Source organism: Micropterus dolomieu, linkage group LG04 (genome assembly GCF_021292245.1).
Source record: "Micropterus dolomieu isolate WLL.071019.BEF.003 ecotype Adirondacks linkage group LG04, ASM2129224v1, whole genome shotgun sequence".
Classification (NCBI taxonomy): domain Eukaryota; kingdom Metazoa; phylum Chordata; class Actinopteri; order Centrarchiformes; family Centrarchidae; genus Micropterus; species Micropterus dolomieu.
In genome coordinates, this window is record NC_060153.1 from 6,979,799 (window position 1) to 7,004,968 (window position 25,170).

Consider the following 25,170-nt stretch of genomic DNA (forward strand, 5'->3'; position numbering starts at 1 on the left):
TACATGCATACATGCGCGCACACACACACGCACACACATTTTAATACACATTAACTGTATGTACTGCACAGCTGATTTAACTCCCTTGGCAGATGATGCTGAGTAAGGGGAAAAACACCATATTACAGTAAGTACACTTGAGCGTTATCATTCTCAAATGGATGCTTAAGCTGACTATATTATAAAAGCATCTGTCCATTCACTACTGTGTTTCAGGGATATTTCTGATACCATTAGCCATGTTAAATTGGTTGTAGAATGGCATGGGAGAGCTAAGCTAACAATCTACTGGCAGGTATTGCTGAGCAAAGCCTTTCCCCTACGTGATGCATCTGAAAGCACTCCACCAAGTGTTCCACTTTAACGCCTTAAAGCATCCTCCTTGGCTTTCATTCATTATTCATTCTCCTCACTTTGAACTGCTGCACACACAAGCTACATTGGCCTGCCCGAAAGCAACCACACAAAACACTGTGCTGAAAAGAAAAACACAGCTAGCTTGCTCACAGCCAAACACCAGCCTGACAACTTCACCAATCTGCTGTAAAAGGCAGCTAGCCAGCAGCAGGCCAATTGACCCTGCTCCAATCAGCCTTTTTTGACATCTAAGTTCTATTGCCAAAAGTGGCACATTCCCTATTTTAACTCTTGTCAGGAGAGAATAGTTGCAGTACAGGGTTTCTCTGACCGGATAATTCCAGTCTATTTTAACTTTTTCTATATTTTCCTAGTTTTGGCCATCATTTCAATTGGCTATTGCTGAGATCCGGAAGCATGTTGACATTGCCACGACGGAGTCTGGCAAGAGGGCAAGAAACATGAGTTAGCATAGTTTAGCCAGATACCCTTAACCATTTTATTTTAAAAAAGTAAAACAGAAAGTTGTTAACCTTTGGGGTTTGTTTAAGATCTGTCTGACTGCTTGTGTTTCTTGCCCCTTTTGGACAGTGTTGTATCAATAATGCTGTGCTCCCAGATCAGATGGAAGTGGAGTACAATGTTATTATTACCATTAGGAATGATTGACTAAAGAATGATCCTTTAAGCAACGGTCCTCATAGCACTGAGGTCAAAATGGAGATGAGTTCCAGGTAGGCTTATATCAAGGGACCAAACAGCCTCGTGCCTCCACTCTTCTGCTGCCCTTCATGCTCAGTGACTGGAGCATCACGGGCATTAGGGGCGGGTCAATGATTTATTACCTCATTTGCCCTAATTCCCATCCAGGTGTGCTTTGGCCTTTAGCTACACACAGAAGCGCACGCACGCACGCGCACACACACACACACACACACTGGTTAACACACAACCACAAAATCAGATCACTGGTAGATCACTATTTCTGCCAAGCTGTTCCAGTGACAGTGGGGTTGATAAATCCACACACATACACGTCGCCATCAGAGGCATCAGTGCATGTGATTTGAGTGGTATTAAAATGGCACCTCCTGCCTCCCTGCTTATGACTGCAATAATGCAGATTTTGGATATGCATGCTTCCGAATATATGGTCTTCAATAAATCATTAAATATTTGTTTTTTGACGTTAGTATAACTATAGTAAATAAAATAGACTAATGCAAAGAGCATTAGAACACCCCATTGGGGTTTAAAGTGTTTACATGGTGTGCACTGGGTTAGATTTTATGGGAAAACGGCCATTCGACCCCCGGCTTCCCCCTGCCCGCTTGTCGAAGTGTCCTTGGGCAAGATACTGAACCCTAAATTGCTACCGAAGGCTGTGCCATCTATCGGTGAGTGTGTGTGAATTATTAGTTCATTTCCGATGAGCAGTTGGCACCTTGCCATCAGTGTATGGATGTGTGTGAATGTGACTTGTAAAGTGGTTTGAAGACTTGAAAGGCGCTATATAAAGCACAGTTCAATTACTGTTGTTTGTTTACATACATTTTCCAAACATATTACAGTTTAATTGAATATTATATTGATATTTTGAAAGACTGCACATGGCCATATGGCAGTGTCATACTGAAACTAATTGTAGTTGAAAATGTACAATTTTTATATATATATATGTAAATAATTTCAGTGCACATATGTGTAAAATATGAATAAAGCAGCAAAGTTTGTTCCACTCCCTAGAGATGAAAAAAAGTTTGTTTTCTCCTCCCACTTTCAATCTGCTGCTTTCACCTTTTAAAAACACCCTCAGTCTGAGCGCTTTAATTAGTAAAATAAACCAAAGTAGTGTTATCCCTGTGAGCTAAGCCAAGGCCTTCAACTCTGTTTGTGCGGAAGGAAGCATGGCCTGTCTGTGCAGAAGGTGGAAACAGAATTACAGGCCTGGGCCTCGTCACGGCCGGGCACTGGGGGTGGATGAGGGCTACAGGAGCTTTGAGACTGAGGGCTTTGGGTCTGAAAATGTCCCCAGAGTCTGCCATTACTGAGTGACAACTGTGTCAGCCTGAGCTGTGGTCTGGGCCAGGTTAGGCTGCATTAGGACAGGCCCTGGGGCTGTTCATTGTCAGCGGGATGGGTCACAGACGTGTGTGTTTGTGTGTGTATATTTGGGTCGGAAAAGGTAGTAGAGTGGGGTAGAGAGTTCAGTATTCCTGCCACGCTGTTTAGCAGCGGCTAACTCCAACCCAACCCTTACGCACCCACACACTCAAGAGATTTGTATGGATCATACCAACATACCTTGATATGTTTGTACATACACATGTATCCATGCATTCATTGGCATGTGTATACCTTTGTATATTTATGTGTGCAGCATAAATGTACACGGTTGTGTGTTTATATGTGCATTTCTGTTCTGGGAGAGTTTGGAATATCTCGGCACAGATTAGGGAATGCTGTGGAGACCACTGCTGTGTTTTTCAAAACCATGATTACTTCCTGTCCTGCCTCCGCCGCAAGTCAACCACCCCCCCCCCCCCCTCTCTCTCTCTCTCTAAGAGAACTGTGTGTGTGCAGATGCATTCATGTAAACGTGTGTGCACCGGTGTGCATGGCATGCATGCACATCTGTGTTGCCTCTCAGTGTATAAAGAGAAACACACCCTGTGTTGCCTCTTCATCGTTGTACAGGGCTTCCCCTCTTTCACATGTGATTATGGAAAATCCCACCGCCTCTCACACCAGCGACAAAACACAGACACATGTCTGAATTGTACAGCGTTTGCGTAATTCGGCAGAAGATGGGGAAATATACTCATGTGAGTGAACCTGCTTTGACAATCAGCCAAAGTCACTCACCAAACACAAGGCCCACAGGTTTATTTTCTTTGGACAATATACCCTGCACTGTATTTAATTTTTTTCTAAAGGAACAGCCATGCTGCTTGTCAACAGCACAAGGCCATTGTAGTTATTCTTTTTATTCTATTCATGGAGAGTGTTGTTGGGTCGATTTGCATAAAAGCAGCATGTTTTACATGGAGATCCATCTTGTCAAGTGGCTGAGTAAATCAAAGGGCGGGCTGGGACATCTAAGCCGAGGGCGTCTCGGCCATTTAAATGTATAGAATATAGAAAACCTTCATCAGACACGGGCCAGCGCCCCCAAAAGAGATTGGCCTTTTGGGTGGCCCCTCATATAATCACCTGAGCATTGCATTGGCATATAGGGATAGGACATGCTGACCTAGACTGAGCCACTTTCCAGTGTGCCACCGCCTCATAAATGTCAGAGCTGAACTTAATGAAGATAGGTTGAGTGGCTTTGAGGCGTGTCTTCCTCACATTAGCTTAAGCAAAATGCTCCACTCTATAGGCAGAGGAGAGGGGAGGCACTTTGACCTTGAATGATGCACTAGTGTCCTCTCACTAACGGAATAACCGTCGACAAGATGGAAAATGTTAAGATTTTCCGTCATGATCTGTAATGAGGTCACGTACTGTGGTGTTTTGGTCCGTGATATCATTGAATGAACAGAGGGCCTTTTATTTAAAAACATTTTAATTCGTCTTAACACACCAGCCTTGATATACCCACAATACTGGATCATGGAAGCATGTCTTTCAGGACTAGTATGCTTGCACACATGTATGTGTTTAGGTCAACGTACAGTAAATGCAGTTTTGGCTTGAACACGAAACCACAGATACTCCTAACAAGAAGACCATTTTAAACTCTCTTCTCAAAGTTTCCAATCTGTTGAGCCAGTACCAGGCCACACAGCCCACTTAACTGGTGCTCCCCTTTGTGTTTTTGCAACATATCATACTGTGAAAAGTGGACATTGATTCCATTCCATTATTTTGCAAACCTAGCAGAGTGAAGAAACGTTGAAAATGAGAGTGTTGACTGTAAAGTGAGAGAGTGAGATGGATATGATCTCCTTGGTGTCTCAGTTCTACATTCACATAAAAAAATACTATATGTAGAATTTTTTGGTTCATGATTCTTGGCAATGAAACGGTCTAATAGCCAGTTGAGATTGCTCCTTCTCTATGGCCTCTCTGGTTAGTTTCAGACAATGGCTATGAGCACTGACTAACTTCCCAACCTTTTTTCTCATGGAAATACCATATGCAGGCCTCAGCCATGAGCTCACTCTCACAGGCCTCGCCAAGTCAGGCTCAAACGTCTCAGCCTACACACACAAGCTGTCACTCCCACACAGCCAGTCACAGTGCACACCAACATACTGACAGGTCTGTCATAATTTTGTGTTGGCCATTTTCTCTCTGCCTGACCCTTTTAAAAACCATCTATCATAGTTTCTGTTTAATGTTGGGGTTAATTCCCACTGCTGCTAATCCTGTATTTTGTATTTGTCAGAGTTGTTTTTTGAAATTTTGTTTTCTATTGATATTGCCAGCACATGTTTTAATAGTATGTTTGTTGTTATTTCAACTGTTTTATTACAAACATGTTCTGTTTCCAGCCTCTCAAATGTGAGCATCTCAGTTTTATTTATGCTATTTATGTGAACCGAATACTATTGGGTTTTGGACATAACAAGCATTTTGCCCTGTGAATTTTTCACCATTTTAAAGACTTCTACAGACTATGTTGAAAAAATAAACACATAATTGATAATGAAAAAAAATGACAGTGTAGAGTATTGGGATACATTTCTGTGTAGGCCTGTGTGTCTGTGCAGCGCTGTGGGTGTATTCCATCCCGTGCTAGTTGGCCTGACAGTGAGCTGTGTGATGATGTCCAGAGGCTGCTCGGCCGGCGTCTGCTCTGACATTTATGGTCCTATACCTCTTCATTAACACCACCTAACCAGCCTACATGCCTGCCTGTCCCAGCCCTCCTCTGATTCTGTGTGTGGTTGTGGAGGATAAGTTGGTGTGTGTGTCTGTGTGAGTGTGAGAGTCACAGTGAGAAAGTATGTTTATATGTATGACATTTGTGCTGAAGTGTCTTTTGTATTCATCTCTTTGTTTTCTTTTTGTTGAGACATAGTCATCTTAGATTAGTGAGCATGTGAGAAGGGGTAGGGCGACCATACAAACTGATAACTGATACTGAAATATATATATATAATTATTTATTTATGTATTTATTTTTTTTTTTCACTGTTACCAGATATCTAGGCCTTTAATATCTACATCTATGTACAGGATTTTTATATCAATATAGTTGATTTTCAATTGTCTTGATTAGCCAAAAACAAACATGTTATTTTATATACTACTGTAAATGTATTCTCAGATGTACCATTTTAATATACAAAGTTATTAATACCATGATATAATTTTTTCTCTAATTGCCCAGCCCTAATGTGATTTGCTATAATACCTTTATACACCTCTTTACTAAGGCATTATTGCATTATGCACCTTGTTAGTTGACTTCCACATTTTGAGGCACAACATTGCAAGAATAACACTGTTTTCTGTCATTCTCCTTTCCTTTTCTTTGCCATTCCTTCCCCTCTCCTTTTTCCTTCAGGCCGTGGAGTCTCAAATTAGGAGTTTTGGACAGACCCCCTGCCAGTTGCTCATTGAGCCACACCCACCCCGAAGCTCAGCCATGCAAGTGGTGAGTGATGCATACACATACACGCAAACACATAATCTTACAATACAAAAACATATAAACCACCATTCCTCTGATATGGGTCAGAAGCCAACTCAGCTACAGCACAACCATTGTGCAACCCGTTTAATGCTGTCTCTCTGACTTCTGGTGTGCTCTGATGTTAGCACTCATGCTTCATATAACTCTTCTTTTTAATTCATGACTCATTCTTTTCATCCTCCATTTGCCTCCTGTCTTTTCTTTATCCATCTATAACTGTGGGAAAATAAAGCCTTGAGTTTGAATGCATCTCCTCCCTCATCATTAGCGAGGTGTGTGTGAAAGGGAAAGATCACAGGCATTTCTGTGCATGTGTGTTTAGTAAGAGGTATGCCAGGGAAAGGCACAGCTTTGTGCTGGAAACCTGGGTCTGAGCCAGATTTCCTACCTGAGCTGGAAGCAGAGGAGATCAGCGAAGGAGAGCAATGAACAGCAGCCCTGAAGTGACTGCTTTTTAAGGGCCAAGGAGTGCAGTCAGTGTGCCTGCTTGTGATGGACCAAGGCCCCATGAGTCCCTATTAGTGTGGTGTCCCTGTGGCGCTGACAGCTGACTGTAGACCACCACCCAGTGCACACATGCATACTCAGACACTAACTCAGGCTAGGGCTTTGAATCCTCTATACTTATGGGCAAATTCCTATGAAATGTTTTTGTTTTTTTACTCCACCACATATAGTTTTCAAACATAATATTCAGACACCATTACTTCAAACACATTTCTAGCCCCCCTCCTCCATTCTCCTTCAGAACTCCCTGTTCTCTTTCCTTTTGCATGTTCTTGCTCTCTACTTTCTCTCCATCCTCCCTCATGTGAGTGTGTTGTCAGAGTGTCGGCATCTGCCCATGCTGGTGGTAATGATACTGTCAGTGCGTCTGGTTAGCTGTCAGACACACCGGATTTACTCAGGTCTATTCCTGATGTTAACACTGATGTTCCTCTTCTTTACACGCAAGGAGGAAAATGGCTCCGTGTTTGAGCTGCTTAATACAAACACACTGCAAATGGCTCTATATAAACTCCTGTCTAAGCAGGAAACAGTTTGATAGGTCAATGAAATCGGAATGAAATGAAAGACTGCATTGTAGTCGGTTTCTCCTACTGTATATGTTGTGTTGTGAACATCAGTATAACTCAGAAGTAGTGCTGAAATGATTATTAGATTTTTACATTAGTCAGCTGACAAAAAAATTGTGCAGTTATTGCTTTTAAAGGGACTTGCGTTTAGTAACACTTCATTTATACATTTTTCTTTTGAAAAATACTGATAAAGCTCTTCCTCTTTGAGATTCTTTCCATTGCTAATTTTCCTGTATTGCTGTTTCAATGGGGATTTCTTGCCTTTTTCTTGCAAACATTAAACCTAGCTCTTTTTCCTTGCTTAATTGCTGCTTACTGCTATCCTGCTCAAGCTTCCTAACTTTCTCTCCGTCCTTCTTTTTCCTCCCTCTCCCTCTCTTTTTTCCCTTGCTAACACCGGCCGCTTCACTCGTCTTTTGTCTTGCCCTTCGTCTGCCGCTCCATATCTCGGCCCCTTTCCCCTCTCTTCCCTACATGGCGTTGTCCGTCCTGGGGGCCTGAACAGTATCTTCTCCTGCAGAGCCCGCTGATGTTTACGGAGCAGATGCAGCAGGATGTTATCATGGTGCTGAAGTTCCCATCCAACTCTCCTGTGACCCACGTAGCGGCCAACACCCAGCCAGGTCTAACGTCACCTGCCATCATCACTGTCACCGCCAACCGCCTCTTTGCCGTCAACAAGTGGCACGGCCTGGCAGGTGAGAGATTTGTGTCCATTATTTGCATGAATTTACATCGTTGTCTTTCTTTTCTATCTAAAAGGTGCATTTAATTGAAAGAATTTGTTTTGTGATTTAATGCCACTGTGATTCTGCGTCCGATTTAACCTCAAGGGTATTTTAGGCAGGTAAAGACAATCTTTTGCTACCACAGAATAATTTTCAGATTCCCTCGGCTCATCTCTCTCCCCTATACTTGTGTCTAATTTACTGAGCCAAGAACTGACCCATCTCGTCTCCATAGGATGGACGTTGATTTGGGAGACACTTGACTGTGTCTGCTGAATAGCAGTATCAAATGTGACACATGCAGCAGCCAGCATTAGGTCTCACGTCCACCTCCATACATCAGCCTCTCGCTTCACAAAACCTTATTTACTCAACATCCATCCTGCCCCCAGAAGAAACATTAAATTTGATATCTCTGAATTTGGTAGGATGAAGACTGATCGGTTTTCAGTAGAATTCAACTCATCCATGCGCACCACAGACCTGACTGATTAACCTAATTGGTTTAGTGAGCTGGTATAATAAACAAGATGTGTGCCGTTCAGAAGTAGTTCATTAATTGCATGGATTTATTGGATGTGCACATAAATTCTTTAACAGGATGCATGCTGACAATAAAAAGAATGTTTGAAAATTTTTTGAAAATGTTTGCTTTTAGAGTAGAGGCAGCTAATTAACAAAACACAAACTTAATCAACACTTTTGGTAAGATGAATTATTTAAGCCAGCTTCTTCCATGTTAGATGTAACTGCTCTCTATTTTATAGTTTTGGAAACTGACTGTTATTTGGTTTTGGACTGTTGTTCAGGCAAAATGAGCAATGCGAAGACGCCACCATGAGCTCGGCGAAATAGTGTAAAATGTGTGACATTTTATAGACTATAAAGCTAATCAGTTAAACACAGAAATAATGGTCAGATTAATCCAATATAATAACTCGATATCTTTGGGTTTTGGACTGTTGAGCATTTTGTAGCGTATAGTTAGCATAAAGAATCATGTGTCTAATCTGCGGGAGAACTCTTGGGCCAGCAGATGACACTATGACTTTATGGTTATTATTTTCAGTGTGTTATAATGAACTGAAAGCCAGCATTTACTTCACAAGGCCACATGATTACAATATTAATCCAGTCTGTCTTCTTTTCTGTCAGGTCATCAGAGCTCAACGGTGCAGGACCAGCAGTACCAACTTCCTGTGGAAATTGACCCTCTGATAGGTATGCTGTCACTTATGACTGTAAAAGAATTCATACACATACGTATTCTTTACATAGTGTGAGCTTATATATGCATGAAATGATTTTTGTGTGGATTTGTGTATGAATCCTGCTGGCATCTTGGTGACTCATGGCAGTCGGTGGTGCCGTGTCCCTGGACAGTAGATTAGAATTGTTTCTCTGCCTCTGCCCCGGTTCACTCCTCATGATATAGGCCCTGCTCTCACACTAAACCATTTGCATGCAAATTGGAATGCAATGAGCTGTGGCCTAGGCCGGCATTTCATCATCAACTCCCCCTCTTTCTCCCTCCATCGTCCCCTCCCTCCCTCCCTTTCTGCATCCTCTTTGGTTTAATTTGAGCGGAGGGAAAGGACGCGTGTCAATGGAAATGAATATGAATGTGGTAATAATGTGTGATTGAGAATGCAGCGCGGACGTCTGTCAGGACAATATGGGCGCCTCTCATCCTTCACGACTTGTTGATGAGCAGGAGAAGAGTGCCGAGCTGCAGTGATGTATGAGATGCACTGGTGGAGCAGGGAGAGAAGAGCCACTTCTATCTGCTCCCGCCTTCGCCTCCATCGCTTTCCTGCAGCCTCTTGCAATCTCACGCACATTTGCAAGGGAGGCTGTTCTTTCTCCGTGAATCTTGTGGTCACTCTTAGTCTCACCAGACCATTTCCACACGTGTTTTTTCCCCATGCTTGACTAATGAAAATAACCAGGGGTTTAGTCTCACATATTCATCTTTATCTGCACGTACAGTTTTTCTCTCCTTTACTGCCCCTCTGTACATGTAGAATAAAATAAATATTTGTCTGTGCACCAGTATTTATACATTCAGTGCATGTTAAATAACTTTATAGTGTGTGTTATTTGTATATATACATTCAGTGCATGCTAAATCTTTCATGTTTTTGTTTTATTTTTATCACTTGACATTGTTGTGTTCTCCCATCTCACATTGTGTCATCATTTCCAACACTAAAGCATTAATAATGCACTAAATAATATATTTTTGTGTTTGTGGGTGTGTATTTTGGGGGAGGTAGAGGGGATTTTTTTTGTGCTTGTCAGTAATATATTTACACTGTTTGCATTCCAGAAGGAGTCTGAGCTAAACACAGTAAATTGAGGATGAGTGTTGAGCCAGCTGTGGCTTTGGGAAATGTTAGAAATGGGTTAAAATATTGGTTGTAGCAGGTACTCTGGACTTTCTCACTTTCCCTGCTTGACAATGTTCTCCAGCACCTGTTCTCCAGTGCTCGTGACCCCACCAAATAAGAAATACTTCACAATGGACATATCTCTCTAGAAAAGAAAAAAGATACCACTTATGGAAGAGAGACTGTCAATAAATTTCTAACCACCAATTGGCTAAATTACACAACCAAGATGAATTTGCAGTGTGTGTTCAGACTTGAGTTGTGTGCATATTTTGTGAAGACTATGCATCATTACTCAGACTAGACTCTCACGAAAAATGTGAAGTCCTGTAAACTTAAACTCCAGGATGTTTTATGTATTCTGTCACAAATCTTCTTTGCACTGTGAGCTGAAACTTAAATGGTGGAAGTGCATTAGAGTGTGGGTTCTTAAAAAAATAGCTGATTTATGTAAACAGTAAATTGTATGTTTGATCATAGATTTAATACATCTATGTGCATCTACACCTTTCCAATCCATACTGTTCATTTTTTCCCCCTCTCCTCTGCAGCCAGTAACGTGGGCAGTCATCGCCGTCAGATCTCAGACCTGCTGGATCAAAGCATTCAGATCAGCTTGCAGTGTTTCATCATCACTGCAGACAATCGCTTCATCCTTCTGTGCGGCTTTTGGGACAAAAGCTTCCGGGTTTACTCCACTGACTCAGGTACTGTACAGTCATTGTATACTTCTCCCCCCTTAGCCCTGATAGGATCAGGATCACAAATAGCTGTTCTGTTTTCAGCTGTATTTTAAACAGTATTTAAAGTATGCCACATCATGTCGTAACAATTTTGTCCCATACATGCATTAGTGCAGCCCTGGATTTACATGCTGCAAAATTTATTACTTCATATTTAACTTTGTCAAAATAAGACAACCATGTTGTTACCATATTTCATATAATTTGGGTAAACCATATTTGGAATCTTAACATGCACATTTTCTCTGCCACTAAACTCTTGGCCTCAGCTTTTCGTTTAGATGTTTTTATGTCTGACTCTCAACAGACAAAAACTTAAAAGCAATTGTTGAACACTTGCAATTTAAATATAGCCTCTACTTTTGGCACATATGGGAAATATGTCGAACGTGCTGCTTTGTCTCTGGGTTGCCACATAATGGCATGAACCCAATGAGATACATTAGGATGTGCTTCTGAAACATTACATTCTTGCACTAATATTAAAATATAATGGGCACATTGCCATGACATTTAATAAACACATTCATGCTATTAAAGAGATAAACCTCTTAATGGTAATGAACCCTGTGGCCTTTCCTCTAGCACCATCCTCAGGACAAACCTTTAATTTGTATCCCCACTGCCAGCAAGGGTAAAACAAAGTGTTTTTTTTATGGTCTTGTATTGCAGCTTCTAGCGGCCACTAGCAGCATTTAGATTCTGTACTATGAACATACAGTATTGTAATGTAGCTGCACCAGTGAAGTTGTTGATAAATGTACACAATTACAATAGGGCTCTTTTTATTTTCTCCTTTTCTTTTGTAACAGTTCAACAATTGTATTGTGTACTAATGTTGTAGAGTTCAGTGTGATTTCTTTTAAGTACAGTAATTATGGGAATAATCACAATAATCGCATAAATAATGTTTACCTCAGTATACCCTGTATATTTTGAAATAGTGTTTATCTTAATATTCACCTAAGCAGAGTATCTGACTTGCTACTTATACTTGCGTATGCAATGCAGACATTTTCACACACACGCTCACACTCACACTCTATCAGGTCAGGGGTCCTAAATGAAACTGTCTCAAGCTTAATCTGTGTACCCCACTCCTCAGCTCTTCTCCCCAGCCCCATTCAGAATCCTGCGCACATCTATACAACAGACTCCGATTCAATTTCTGTAGGCCAGGGCCTCCCTGTCTTTAATACAGGAGGAAAGGAAGGAGGGATGGGAGCGCAGAGATAGCTCTATTGTGTGACTGCCATCGGGGTGTGCGACTGGAACGTGAACACGGTTTAATCGCACACGCTCAACAGCTGCCACTGAGGTCCCTAAAGCCCCCAGGTTAAAGAACTGAGGGATTTTATCAATTACAAGACTTGATTGGTACACGTGCACAAAACACATAGCCTCATACCCCTGCATGCACACACATTGAATTTAATTTGTCCGCGTGCATGCAAGTGTGCGTCTGTGAGCAGATGAGTATGTGTTCAGCAAGAGTTGCATGGTAGCCATTATTGCTTCAGCCATCATTACTTATTTTCAGTGTTTATAAAGATGTCAAACATTTTATTTCTTTGATGTCTCTGTTCTTCTTTGGAAGTTTAGTCAGTGGCTCGCCCAGTTTCATAACAACCCTCATTATTTCAGTGAGATACAGCTTAATTACCCGATGGACAGTGATTTTGACACCCAGGCAGAAATGTCATGTGTTGCAAACTCTCCACTGTTTGACTGCAGAGGTCACACTATGAGGAGCGTAATGAGTATTCGACAGCTAGACAGTGGAGCTGTGGTCTGGAAACCTGACAGCAATTAGCCTCTTTATATATATATACATGGAGCGCACTGCATGTGCATGGACACACACTCTAATACACACAGAGTTGGAACAAATATTTATTCTTGACTGGGAATTAGTAGACGTCTGATCTTGTATAGATCTTGTAGCATTACTAGCCAAGCAGGCAGATGATCAACAAATACACAGTGGGGAGATCCAAAGTACTGCATTTACCAACACATTTATACTAATAGTTTTTGCTATTAAAGTGCAATATGAAAATATGTATAACAGCAATATTCAAACATTGTGATATATTTATAAATGCATCATTTCTTTCTTGTCTAATCCAGTTTATCAATGACTACTGATTCTTAAGAACATATGTGTATATTTGTGGGCCTTTGCAGGCAAACTGACACAGATAGTCTTTGGGCACCGTGACGTGGTGACATGTCTGGCTCGCTCTGAGTCGTACATCGGAGGAGACTGCTACGTCCTTTCAGGCTCCAGAGATGCCACCCTGCTGCTGTGGTACTGGAATGGAAAGCACAACAGCATTGGAGAGCACCCAGGCAGTAAGTACACAGGCAAACCTACCCAATGTGTGAGCGCGCACACATACACACACACACACACACACACACACACACGGGTATTCTCTGAGTGCTCACTCTCCCAGACAGTTGTGACCGTGTGATTTACGGCCTCCCTCTGTAAAGTAACAACTAGTTTCGTCTGACCAGGCCAGGCCTCCTGCATACAGATTGGATTTCGCAGCACCATTGCACCATGAGCAGCTTTCGATAATGTGTTTGAGATTGTGTGAGTTTGTGAGACCAGAGTGTGTGTGTGTGAGAGAGAGAGAGAGAGAGAGAGAGAGAATCTGTCTTTAATGTGAGTGAAAGTGAGGGCCACTTAGAGACGTTAAATGTGATGTTGGGGGTCGTCGACCAGCACATGAAAGTTCACCACCATCCGAGGGCCACGGGGTCATTCGAGTCGATAAAAGTGAAAAATGTCATGGGCCTCCCTTACGTTACCATAACATATGGCATTAGCCATGATCAAAGCATCGCACACACATTGCTCAGCCCTTAGACTGCTCGGTGCTAATTCGGTCAGCTTAGATTGGCCTACATGTTGTAAAGTGATCCATTACAAATGGGCTGAAATTTATGACAAATTGTGATTTGGTTAATAAGCCACATTGGTTTTTGATTTAAAGGACAGAGCATACATGATTGTCACTTAACTCAAAAGTGGCATGTTGGAGACAAGACAAATGTTTTCTAATTCCCAAAAGTTAATTCACAGGGATTTTCAAACTTTTCTTAAGAAAAGGATCAATATTTTGAAAAATGTGATTTGACGTAAACCACATTTTAATTGTGTGTGTGTACCAATTTCAAATCAGGCTTTTCTCATTTTGATTGCTTTATTTTACTCAACAGAGAACATAACTATTATGACATGTCAGAAAGCAGGAGCACTTTGTGGTGATGAATATTGCACATAGATTTTATTCCAATAGCTGACGTTTCTGCAACACTTTATGGTCTTATTTTGATTATCCTCAAAAAGTTGTTGTTAACATAACTGAAACAATACTGATATTTTACTTAAGTATAACAATAACTGGATATTTTCTTAGAAAAAAAAATGTAAAATTGTTATATGCCCAAGGGAGTTCTTTGTGTACGTACTGATACATGTGCTGCACATGTTCGCATAAGCATGTGTGTGTCAGTCAATGTGTGTGTCAGTCGTGTGTGTCAACCTCAGTCGGCTCAGTGCAGTTACCACGTTGTAGCTAAAGGAGCAGACAAAGCAGTCGTCATCCCAACCCCTCACCACCACAATGTGATGCTCCATTGCCCCAGACCACAGGAGGCTCTTCCAGACATGAAGCTCTGCTGTGTACACAAACACACACTCACAGAATAGATACAGACAGAAGACATTTCTTTATTCCTCTTCCAAAAACGAAACACTTTCAAGCTAGTCTTCACATATACTCGTATAAGAACACATGTATACACACACACACACAACCACACACACATTCCTTTTCATCCATAATACCCTATGAACATCCCTAACACTTAATAAGCTTGCCACAAATGCCTCTCAATGGCTGAAATGCACATGTACACATTGACCTATGCACACTTGGTTCCAGCTGCAGGCATATGTTGCCCTGCACAGCAGCAGAGAGATTCCACAGACACCACTACCATCTGCTGGTCCGAGACGGGACATTAGTTCAATGAGACACCTACGTTACAATGTATTTCTGTTTTAAATAAAGTGAACATTGAAGATAAAAATATTTTTGGATGGAAAATTCAGCACAGATGTTTCAGAATAACTGATATTGTGATTGGTGTGGATACTTCTCAGGTGCACAACATTTTCATACACACATGTATGTATGTATTTATCTTTATACTGTATACATCAGAAACAGACATACACACTTGTGCACATATATGTTTGTGGTTCAGTAACAAACTCTTTAATTGAATCTGGATTCGGTATCAAATCTGCTCGTGAAATTCTAAATCTCATTAATCCCTTGTTAAAGGTTTAGCTTGCAACAGCTTTTGAGCAAGAAAGATCAAACAACTGAACATAATGACTAAAACTCAAATATTGACATCCAAATACTTAACAGTGTAATACTCATTTGCATTTTAGCTAAGTGGATACTTCAATGCTTTGTACATTACTCTTTGACAATAAAAAAAGAGGAAGAACATAAAAAATCTGGCGATTTTACGTACTTTTAACAGGGTCCAAGCTGGAACTGGCTTTTGGATCAAGTCCATCTGCACACACACACACACACACACACATACACACACCCCTTGTCCACACTTGCCTAGATAGATGATACCCTCCTCAGTGTCCCAGCTTCAGTCATATACAGGTATAAGATTGTAATCAGATGTGGCGCTAATTCAAACCAAATGGCAGGTAGAGGCTCAAAAGGTTAACTGATACACCAATATATCAGCTTTATTGATCTTCTTTGAGCAAAATCCAACATCATGCTTTAATCCACAGGCTTGTAGGTCATAAGTTTGCTTTTAGTGACGTTGAGGATGTTAATCAGTTAACTAAATGAAATGTTGACGTTAAGGATGCCGACCTGTTGTGACAGGGAGGCTGGTATGTATTTACAATGTGGACAGAAGAGATGTAGGGAATTGAGACAATCGACTGGCATTAAGAAAATGTGTGGTCAGTTATTAGTTTTTTTTTAGTTATTAGTTATTCTGTTGTTCCTGTTTTGTTTTTATTTGTTATCATAAATTGCACATTATCTGTAAATAAAAAAAAGTTTAGTTACAATACATGCATCAGAATCTACTGATTTAAGTATCCCCTTGTTTATCTGTAGTAATCTAATTACTGTATGTAAGGATTAGATTTTTTGTTTGTTTGATTAGAAACATTGCTGACGTCCTCTTTGTATGTGCTAGACTTTAACTAGAGTTTAGCTTGTCCCCTGGTTTGCTTTTTTACAAGGGGGTTCATTGAGCAGCATGGCCTGTGCAGAGTCTTTTTACTAAATCTAATTAAGGTTTAACAGTAGCTGTGGCTTTTGGTGGGGAAGTATCTGTCTTATTAGTGAACCTGTGTTAAGTTTTATGTCTTATAATTGAATTAAAGAGTGAAACGAACTCTTGATACTTTGCCCAAGTCAGCAAGAAACTACTGTTCTTTTCCAAAAGTACTTGAAATTTCCTCAGTTTATCACAAAAAGTATTGTATATGACTTGCATTTACTGTTAGTTAAGTAATTAGTTATATGGGAAACTATTTTACTCAAATTACATTGCCCTCAAGCCATTTGGAGTTGATACAAAAAAATAATTGGAAAAAATAGCGTCATGAAGTATTTAAAAATGAATCATGGACTGTGTTGTTGTCCCGTCTTCCTCTTTTTGTGCTGAACTTGACCTTTGACAGCAAAGAAGATGGGGTCATTAAAGTCAAGGCCCCCTCCCAGAGACATGAAACCCTAATGAACTCCACACTCCAGTTTAGGGATGCAGCCCCAGTGCAGGGTCATTATGTGTACACACATGCGGCTCAACTGACTTGCATACACCTACATATATTTACATACTGTTGAACACTTTGACGAAATGTTTGGATAAAGCGTCTGCCTGCAATTAACAATCTATATTTGTCAAAGTATTATATAATGATAATAATAAGTCCAAACTCCATGCAAGTCTGCATGTGGTTGCAGACAGAGAACACAGACGGAGAAAAAAAGGCGATTTTGTTTTGTCGCTTGCCCCGACAGCTCAAACCAAAACAAAATCACACAAACTTCATGAGTTGAACCATAACTTACTCTCGCTCCCGCTGGCTCTCTTTCTCTCTCGCTGTCTGTAGTGCAGAAACATCTGGATCCAGTGAAGGCAGTCAGGGAGTGAAGGTTTTAAAGATGGGGAGAGGCGGAGGGTGACAAGTGCTAGAAAGGGAGCATGAATGAGAATCTCAAATCCTGAGCAACAACCTACAGCACATATTCACATAAAAAAAACAAAGTTCCTTTAAGATGAAATAATTAATAAATTTTGACATTGTACATTTTGATTTCCATACATGATTGTTTGTCTTTTTATGTGGTTCATAATGCTTTTCTACTACATTGAATTGCTTTCATCTCAAGTTCAAGTTATTTCACTCCCTCTAGTGACCAAAAGTGGTGATTCCTTTTTACTTGTGAAGCTGTTCTCTGAAATATACAAAACAATTTTGTTTGTTTTATTCTAGCAGAGTTTACCATGCCGCGGGCCATCTTAACGGGCCATGACTGTGAAGTGACATGTGCAAGTGTGTGTGCCGAGTTGGGTCTCGTAATCAGTGGCTGCAAAGGTGAGCTTTGTCTGTCAGACTTTATTAATAGGATACAAAATATACGTATGTACTTGACAACTATAAGACACTGATTAAAGTAAAATAATCACCTGATAAGAGCCACTACGAGTTTATCTTCTACCTTCACTTATCGTGTTTTCTTATGTTTGTTCAGAGGGTCCTTGTCTGATCCATTCCATGAATGGGGACCTTCTGCGGACCCTGGACGGCCCAGAGCGCTGCCTGCGGCCTCGTCTCATCCAGTCCTCCACTGAGGGAAACTGTGTGATTTACTACGACAAGGGACAGTTTTGTCTCTTCAGTGTCAATGGCAAACTGCTGGGACACATGGAGGTGGAAGACAGCATCAAGGTGAGAAGTCTGCGTGAGCATGCATGCAAAAGTGCACTTGCTTGCACGTGTATGTCTGTGCCACATCATTGTAGAAATACCTCCCACTGATTAAAGGCTTTCTTATGGTTTGAGATTTGAGAAAGGTAAGGGGTCGGCATGCTTCGGGGCGAACTGTGGCTTCACGACTCTTTTATTCCCTTTCTCATGCATACACCAGAGGAAATGGTCCTTTTGATCCACAGCTCTGTTGTCAGGTCAAATTGCGTCGGCGGCAGTGGTAGAGAACATTCCTGAAGAGTGGTCAGCTCTGGACACCAACACCATTAACTACCCTCCAGCGCAGGACGACACATTCCCCATTTCCCACATTTCCTCCCTCGTGGTTAGAGTGACACAAGATAGCGGCCACTGCTTTTGGTTTCCCGACCCTTTGTTTCCCGTTTGGCCTGGGAAATGTAAGCCAGCTCTGACAGACAGCCACACGCCTGTTTCCTATTAAGAAACCTCTCGTGCCCAGGCTTCTAACCTGCCAACCAGCCTGCTCCTACACACAGCCAACAAATATAACTTGTATAAGGCGTGATTAATGAGCACACACAGACAAAGCTGATTGATTGTATTAACATCACTGGGAAAGTGTTCATTTTGTATGCTGCAGAATACTTCATTGGGTCTTTAAGAGAAACTAATGATGTTTTAAATGCTTGGAGAGATTCATGCTTTTCCAAGAGGTCCTTCTAAAGCATCGAAGCTGCGACCTGGGAACAGTGTGGGCCACTGCCGGCCTTGTCAGCTCTCCTCTGCTGCTGTAAATTCCAGCCATGTCAGATGGCATTAAGAAAGTCCTAACATCTTAGATTGAGGCTGTGGGAGTCCCCCCCCCCCCCCCCCCCCCCCCCCCCCCCCCCCCCCCAGCTCCACCCCTCTCTGGTCTGGGACTCCAAAAGTATTTAGTGCACTCATGTACATACCGGAATCAATCTTCTCAGCCCTCGGAGCCTCAGCACAGTATGACTCCAGGATAAATAAGTGTTTGTCCTGGCCTGCAGTATCCACTTAGAGAGAGAGAGAGGAAGAGTGAGAGAGAATGTTTGCACTGTGAATTTATAAGGGTCTGAGTCAGAGGTTAGATGACGGGCTAACAGTCGGCATCCTAGTCTAATAGCGGAATCGAGTGACAGAAGCCATACTGAATGGATTACAGTCTTTTAAGTACTAGTATAACTCAGGCAGTGTAACCATTCCAGTAGTTCTTTCACTGCCTTCGTCTGTGTAACAGCGGGATTAACAGCACCATAAATTAAACTTTTTACCTTCCCCAGCCTCAAAATCCACCCACCGTTCCCCAAAAGTAGTAGGAAATATGGGCATTAAAAGTGCATGTGTTTCTGCTAGAGTAATTTTTTAGTCATCCGAGCCCGGGTAGCCATCTTAGCTCCCACAGAGCCATCGGCCATCTTGTTTGACCGCCCAGTGGCACAGGACTGATTTATAATGTCTGTGTGCAGCCTCCTACCTGGCCTGGCTGACATGTCTGCCAGTTCTCTGGGCTCCTGCTGGGCTTCAGTAAGGTCATGGACTCCAGTAGTAGATACAGAGGTACTATATTGTACCTTAACATTATTGTGTAGTATGCTATCTGACATGCAGAATATTGCTAAGAAACAATTAGCTGCAACAGCTTATTAAGTCGAGTTATCAAACTAGGCTGCACTAGTCATAATTTTTATATTAATAATGGATCAAATTACTGTTTTTCAGCTTATTGTTTTGGTTTACGGCAACGTTTTACTGTTTTGGACTTTCCACTCCTGAAACCTTGTTTACAGCCCCATCAGGCAGTTGTGGTTCAGCAAAAAACAAGCTTTGATAAACCCACTGCACGCTACATGCCCAGCATCAAACAGCAGACCGCTAAAGTTAGCAACTATCCAACACAGTGAAGCATTTAGCAGCTAAAGAGCCAAATATTTCCCCCAGGAGTTGAGAGCAAAGCAGAGCTAAAAGGAGAGTGAATATTGGACCTCAGGTGGACACACTTACTGGCCACTTTATTAGGTACACCTTGCAAGTACTGGGATCGACCCCCTTTTACTTTGTTGAAAGTATGTGGCATACTTTCAACAAGGTGTTGGAAACATTCCTCAGAGACCTTAGTCCATATTGACATGAAGTTGCTGCAGATTTGTTGGCTGCACATCCATGATGTGAATCTCCTGTTCCACCACATCCCAAAGGTGCTCTAATGGATTGAGATCTGGTGACTGTGGAGGCCATTGGAGTAAAGTGAACACATTGTCATGTTCAAGAAACCAGTTTGAGATGATTTGAGCTTTGTGACATGGTGCATTATCCTGCTGGAAGCAGGCGTCACCAGTCTCGGTGAGCCTGTGTGAATTGTAGCCTCAGTTTCCTGTTCTTAGCTGACAGGAGTGGCAGCCGCTGTGGTCTTCTGCTGCTGTAGCCCATCGGCTTCAAGGTTCGACGTGTTGTGCGTTCAGAGATGCTGTTCTGCATACCTTGGTTGTAACGAGTGGTTATTTCAGTTGACTGTCGACTTTCTGTCATCTCGAACCAGTCTGCCCATTCTCCTCTGACATCAACAAGGCATTTTGTCGACACAAATTTGGCTCACTGGATATTTTTTCACTTTATCAGACCATTCTCTGTAAACCCTAGAGATGTTTGTGCGTGAAAATCCCAGTAGAAAGCAGTTTCTGAAATACTCAGACCAGCCCGTCTGACACAAACAGCCATGCCACGTTCAAAGTCACTTACACCACCTTTCTTCCCCATTCTGATGCTCGGTTTACCTTCAGAAAGTTGTCTTGACCACATATACATGCCTAAATGTATTGAGTTGCTGCCATGTGATTGGCTGATTAGCTATTTGTGTTAACAAGCAATTGAACAGGTGTACCTAGTAAAGAGACCAGTGAGTGTAGGTCTGCAACTTTGTTCAACGATAAAGGTGATAATATGTCAGTGTTGTGTTTTTGCTGCTCCCCAAATGGCCAAAAATCCAATCACTGATGTTTTTAAAGGGACAGATTTTCAATAAAAGGTGGCCATTTTTATAGCAGGTAAAATGAATCTCAGGTTTTTCCCCATTTACTTGTTTTCACTGTACTTCAGTTTAAGTGCACTGATCATGATTGACTGGATTGAGCATTATCTTTATCATTGTTGTCAGATTAACTCTGAATGTTGATGCACAAGACAATTACTGTACACAAAAAAACGACCCACACCACACAAATCAAGCCAGCGCTGTACTCAGTCATGCTCTGTTCCCAGCCATCTTGGATGATGATCTGTCATGGGAATTTGCCTGGATTGATTCTCGAGGCCTCCCCCCGCAGCACGCAAGTGCACCATTGTTTGTCCGTTTTGTGTGTGCCTGTCTGTGTGAGTGCCTTTCGAATACAAGTTTTGTGCCCATCTTAAGTGCGTAAGTGATGAGAATGAGAAACAGAGCTCATTTAATTCACAGTGTGGTCGGAAATTCCACAAACGTTTTTTATACAAAACATTAGCTTAATTTAGACTGCTCTCTTTCTACGTCCATTCACTGTGTACTGCTCTTGAAGGGTTATTTATGTTTTCCTTACCAAGTCAAGTTCCTGAAAATGACTTGTTCCAGCTTCAGAACTGAAGTTTGAGTTTCATTTTTCCATTTAATATGAGCCTGATTCAACACACATGCGGCTGATGATTGAAGTGTCTCTTGCTGAATCCCTGCAAAGAGACTGCAGCCGAAAGACGGCCGACTTCGGTGTCATAAAACCACAAACGAAAACGACTCTAAATTAGCGTCATTTGCTGCTTTTGGAATTCACATTCTGCCTCGTCATTTCAGCAGCTACGGTTACTCACTGATTGATGCTCCTGACTGTTTCAGTTTCAGCTGCCACTATGCACTGGGCCCATAATAGACTCCAACACACGACCTGATTTGTGTATGTCTGATTCCCGGGGGACCCATTCAGCTGTTACAGTTTGCAGGAAAAGCAGATGAGACGAGTAAATCTCAGAGCCTCACTGTGGGGAACCATCTTTGTAGCAAGTCAGGGTCTGTGTACAGAAAGCCCCTAAGGATGGCGGCACTGACCTGGGATCTTTTGTCGGATCACATGACCTCGCAGTATGAGCTTTACTTTGACATAAGAGATAAACTGGCCCCAGATCACCAGTACTATTCGGAGACTATTTATGCATGTGGTTCCAAGGGGAATAGCTTTGCTTCTAGAATTGTTTTTTTAGCATTTAGGGACAGATAATAGATGATCAAGCAAGTCAGGCAATGAAGTCACTGTCTCATCTCACATTGTGCAGTATGCTTTATCATTGGAAAACTACTCCAAATATGACCTGTTACTGTTAAAGAGTGAACAGGCAATTCTCCTGCTCGTTAAAGTGTTAATAATTAACTTGTCTTCTCCTCTTTGCCAGGCCATGCTTCTCAGTCGTGATGGCCAGTATCTGCTCACAGGCGGTGATGGAGGTGTAGTATCTGTCTGGCAGGTCCACAACCTCAAACAGCTGTTCACCTACCCAGGCTGTGACGCAGGAATCCGCTCTATGGCCATGTCACATGACCAAAGGTAACAAACACATACACACAAAAATAGTATAGCCTAACCAGTAGGGTTTAGGTTTTTCGGGCCAAGACAATATCAGTATTTGAGAGTGTAAAAAATCTCATTTAACGGCCTGATGATATTTTGATAAGGATTGCCTAAATTTCTTTTTAAAGAGTTGTGACTGCAACCAGTAGAGAGTGGGACATTTTATCACTGAAAAAAATTGTGTGTTCGTCCTCACTGGTGGACAAACTATTTAATGAAAAGGAAGTTCACAGGAACGTCACGTCTGCACTTGAACTTGCAGCTCAGGGTGTCCTGCTGTACCCCCAACCTGGAACCTCATTTCTGTACTGCAATGACATCAGCTGACATTTACACCAATATTTGTACATGTCCAATAAGCTAATATCAGCCATTTTATTGGTCTGGCTGTAAAAAAAAAAAAAAAATAATAATAATAATAATATTAATGCCTACAACTATTGTCTGAAGAAGTATTAAGTAAAAAGTAGAAATACCACAATATCAAAGTACACTATCGCAATAAAAGTCCAGAATTCAAAATTTCCCTTCAGAAGCATTGCAGCAAAATGTACTTGTTTGTACTACTTATTTAGGACTGATGTGATTAGAAAGTGTATGAAGGATAAACTGCTTGGTATTCCCTGTGTCTTGTTTCTTCAAATGTGAGGATTTGCTGCTTCTCTCTGTTTTATATCATTGTACATTTAATATCTTTGGCTTTCGAACTGTTGGTTGAGCAACAGGAAACAGGTTATTGGCATGTTCCCTAATATCTGACATTTATTAGACTGAACAATTAAATATAAAAGTATTCAACAATTAACGCATAATGAAAATACTTTATATATGTAATGTGATTGTCAGTACATGCATTAAGTAAGCAGCATTTTAATGTTGTAGCTGCAGGAGGTGAAGCAGATTCTGACTTTATGCTGTTGCATAGTTACCTCAATATTGTACTTAGGTACCATACTTGAGTTGGTTTAACTAAATGTACTTAGCTACTTTGCACCACTGCCTACAACTCAGCTCACCTGTTGAGCAGATTTCGCATTAGAGATGCCTCAAATTTAAATTTAAATTCAAAGCAAATTAAAAACAAAAAACACGTAGTAGACAGAATCTTATGATGTTCCCTCATAACTCTTTTAAGGTGCATCATAACTGGCATGGCCTCTGGAAGCATCGTGCTCTTCTACAACGACTTCAACAGATGGCACCACGAGTACCAGACCAGGTACTGAGCTGACAGCGGCGGCAACTTGACTGACGAAGTTCGTGAACTCTTAACAAAGGCACTCTGCTGTCTATATCCTGAATGTATCTCAATGAAAGAAGAAGAAAAAAAAAAAATCTGTCCTATTATAGTAAAACTATTTTTAAAAAAGGCATTGCTATATTTTGTAGATCAGATAGAAAATTTTCATATAAACCATAGGGTGGGGGTTATGTTACTGTACGGTTGAAAACAAATCTATTTTTAGCTGTAAGAGTCTATTTTCATCTCCTCCAGAAAAGAAAAACGGGATTTGTGGGGAGTTAGTGACAACCTTTTCTCTTGACTTCAGAAAATCCAAATATTTGTGTGCTTTAGGGTGAGTGATTTTTTTTTTTTGTTTGGTGGGTATGTATGTGGGGAGTAATTATTAAACTACCGTTCATTTTGGCAACACAGCCAATTGATATAAAATGTTTGAATAAATAATAAATGTGTTGGAGAGAAGGATAAACGACAAGGGAATATACATATATAAATATCTATATATTCTGTTTAAATGTAGTCCTCCATATTTAAATTCTCCATTCCCTCTGTGCTTGCTAAGAGATTGCATTGCTGTGCATGGCTCACTACTCATATAAAACATATCAGCGCAGTCGCATTATCATTTAATACTTCAAAAACATCAAAAACATTCACTCCCACTCCCACACAGTGATGTTAAAGATGAGATTTATGTAGAGGCGGAAAACTATGTCAAGGATTTAACTCCTTTAACATTTCTTTCCCAAGTGACTGAATAAGCAAATTGTCAACACTCTTTCTAAAATTGGGAATCTTGGTTAATATCTATGATGGAAAAACATGTGCATGAGATCACTTTTTTTTCAAATCACTAAATAAAATCATATCATCCATAGTGCCCAAGCCAGCTCAACATGTTTAAAGTCCTCTTTGAGTCCCGTCTCCAAAGGAGCTAACAAGAAAGTGAGACGTGCAATGAAAGGAAGGACTTCACTAAATTTCAACCTGAGGTTCTTTGACGGCTTTTTTTTTTTTTTTTTTTTTTTTCATCACAGGAGTCTAAATTACAGGATGCGTGATTATGTTAAGATGTGATTCAGCACTGAAATGGCAATGAGACATATTCCTTTGGTCCTCAGTAAAATAAACGTCCACTTGTATCTTCGATTTTGAGGAAACATTCCTTTAAGGTTTTGTTCTTTGATGTGGTTTGAATCTCCAGTTATGAGAACTACTGTTATCTATCAACCAATTTTTTTTGTGTGTGTTCTGAGTTCTGACAATAAAATTGAATTTTATAACTTGACTTTGTTTACTTTTATTCTTTACAAGGAACCACTAAGACTACATAGCACCCTCTA

General features: G+C 41.0%; 1 protein-coding gene across 6 annotated transcripts in view; it reads left to right on the forward strand.

Moving 5' to 3' along the window:
* Positions 1-25,115, forward strand: part of lrba (LPS responsive beige-like anchor protein) — a 187,550-nt gene extending 162,435 nt beyond the window's left edge. For 5 of the 6 annotated variants that reach the window (XM_046047467.1, XM_046047463.1, XM_046047465.1 and 2 more), the window contains 9 exons: positions 5,876-5,965; positions 7,604-7,781; positions 8,967-9,032; positions 10,753-10,908; positions 13,132-13,299; positions 17,519-17,620; positions 17,778-17,974; positions 22,409-22,560; positions 23,720-25,115. In XM_046047467.1, coding sequence (XP_045903423.1) covers positions 5,876-5,965; positions 7,604-7,781; positions 8,967-9,032; positions 10,753-10,908; positions 13,132-13,299; positions 17,519-17,620; positions 17,778-17,974; positions 22,409-22,560; positions 23,720-23,810 — 1,200 coding nt within the window. In that variant the 3' untranslated portion in view covers positions 23,811-25,115. The remainder of the gene's footprint in view (positions 1-5,875; positions 5,966-7,603; positions 7,782-8,966; positions 9,033-10,752; positions 10,909-13,131; positions 13,300-17,518; positions 17,621-17,777; positions 17,975-22,408; positions 22,561-23,719) is intronic. The other variant, XM_046047464.1, reaches the window with a different exon arrangement.
* Positions 25,116-25,170: the final 55 nt, after the last annotated feature.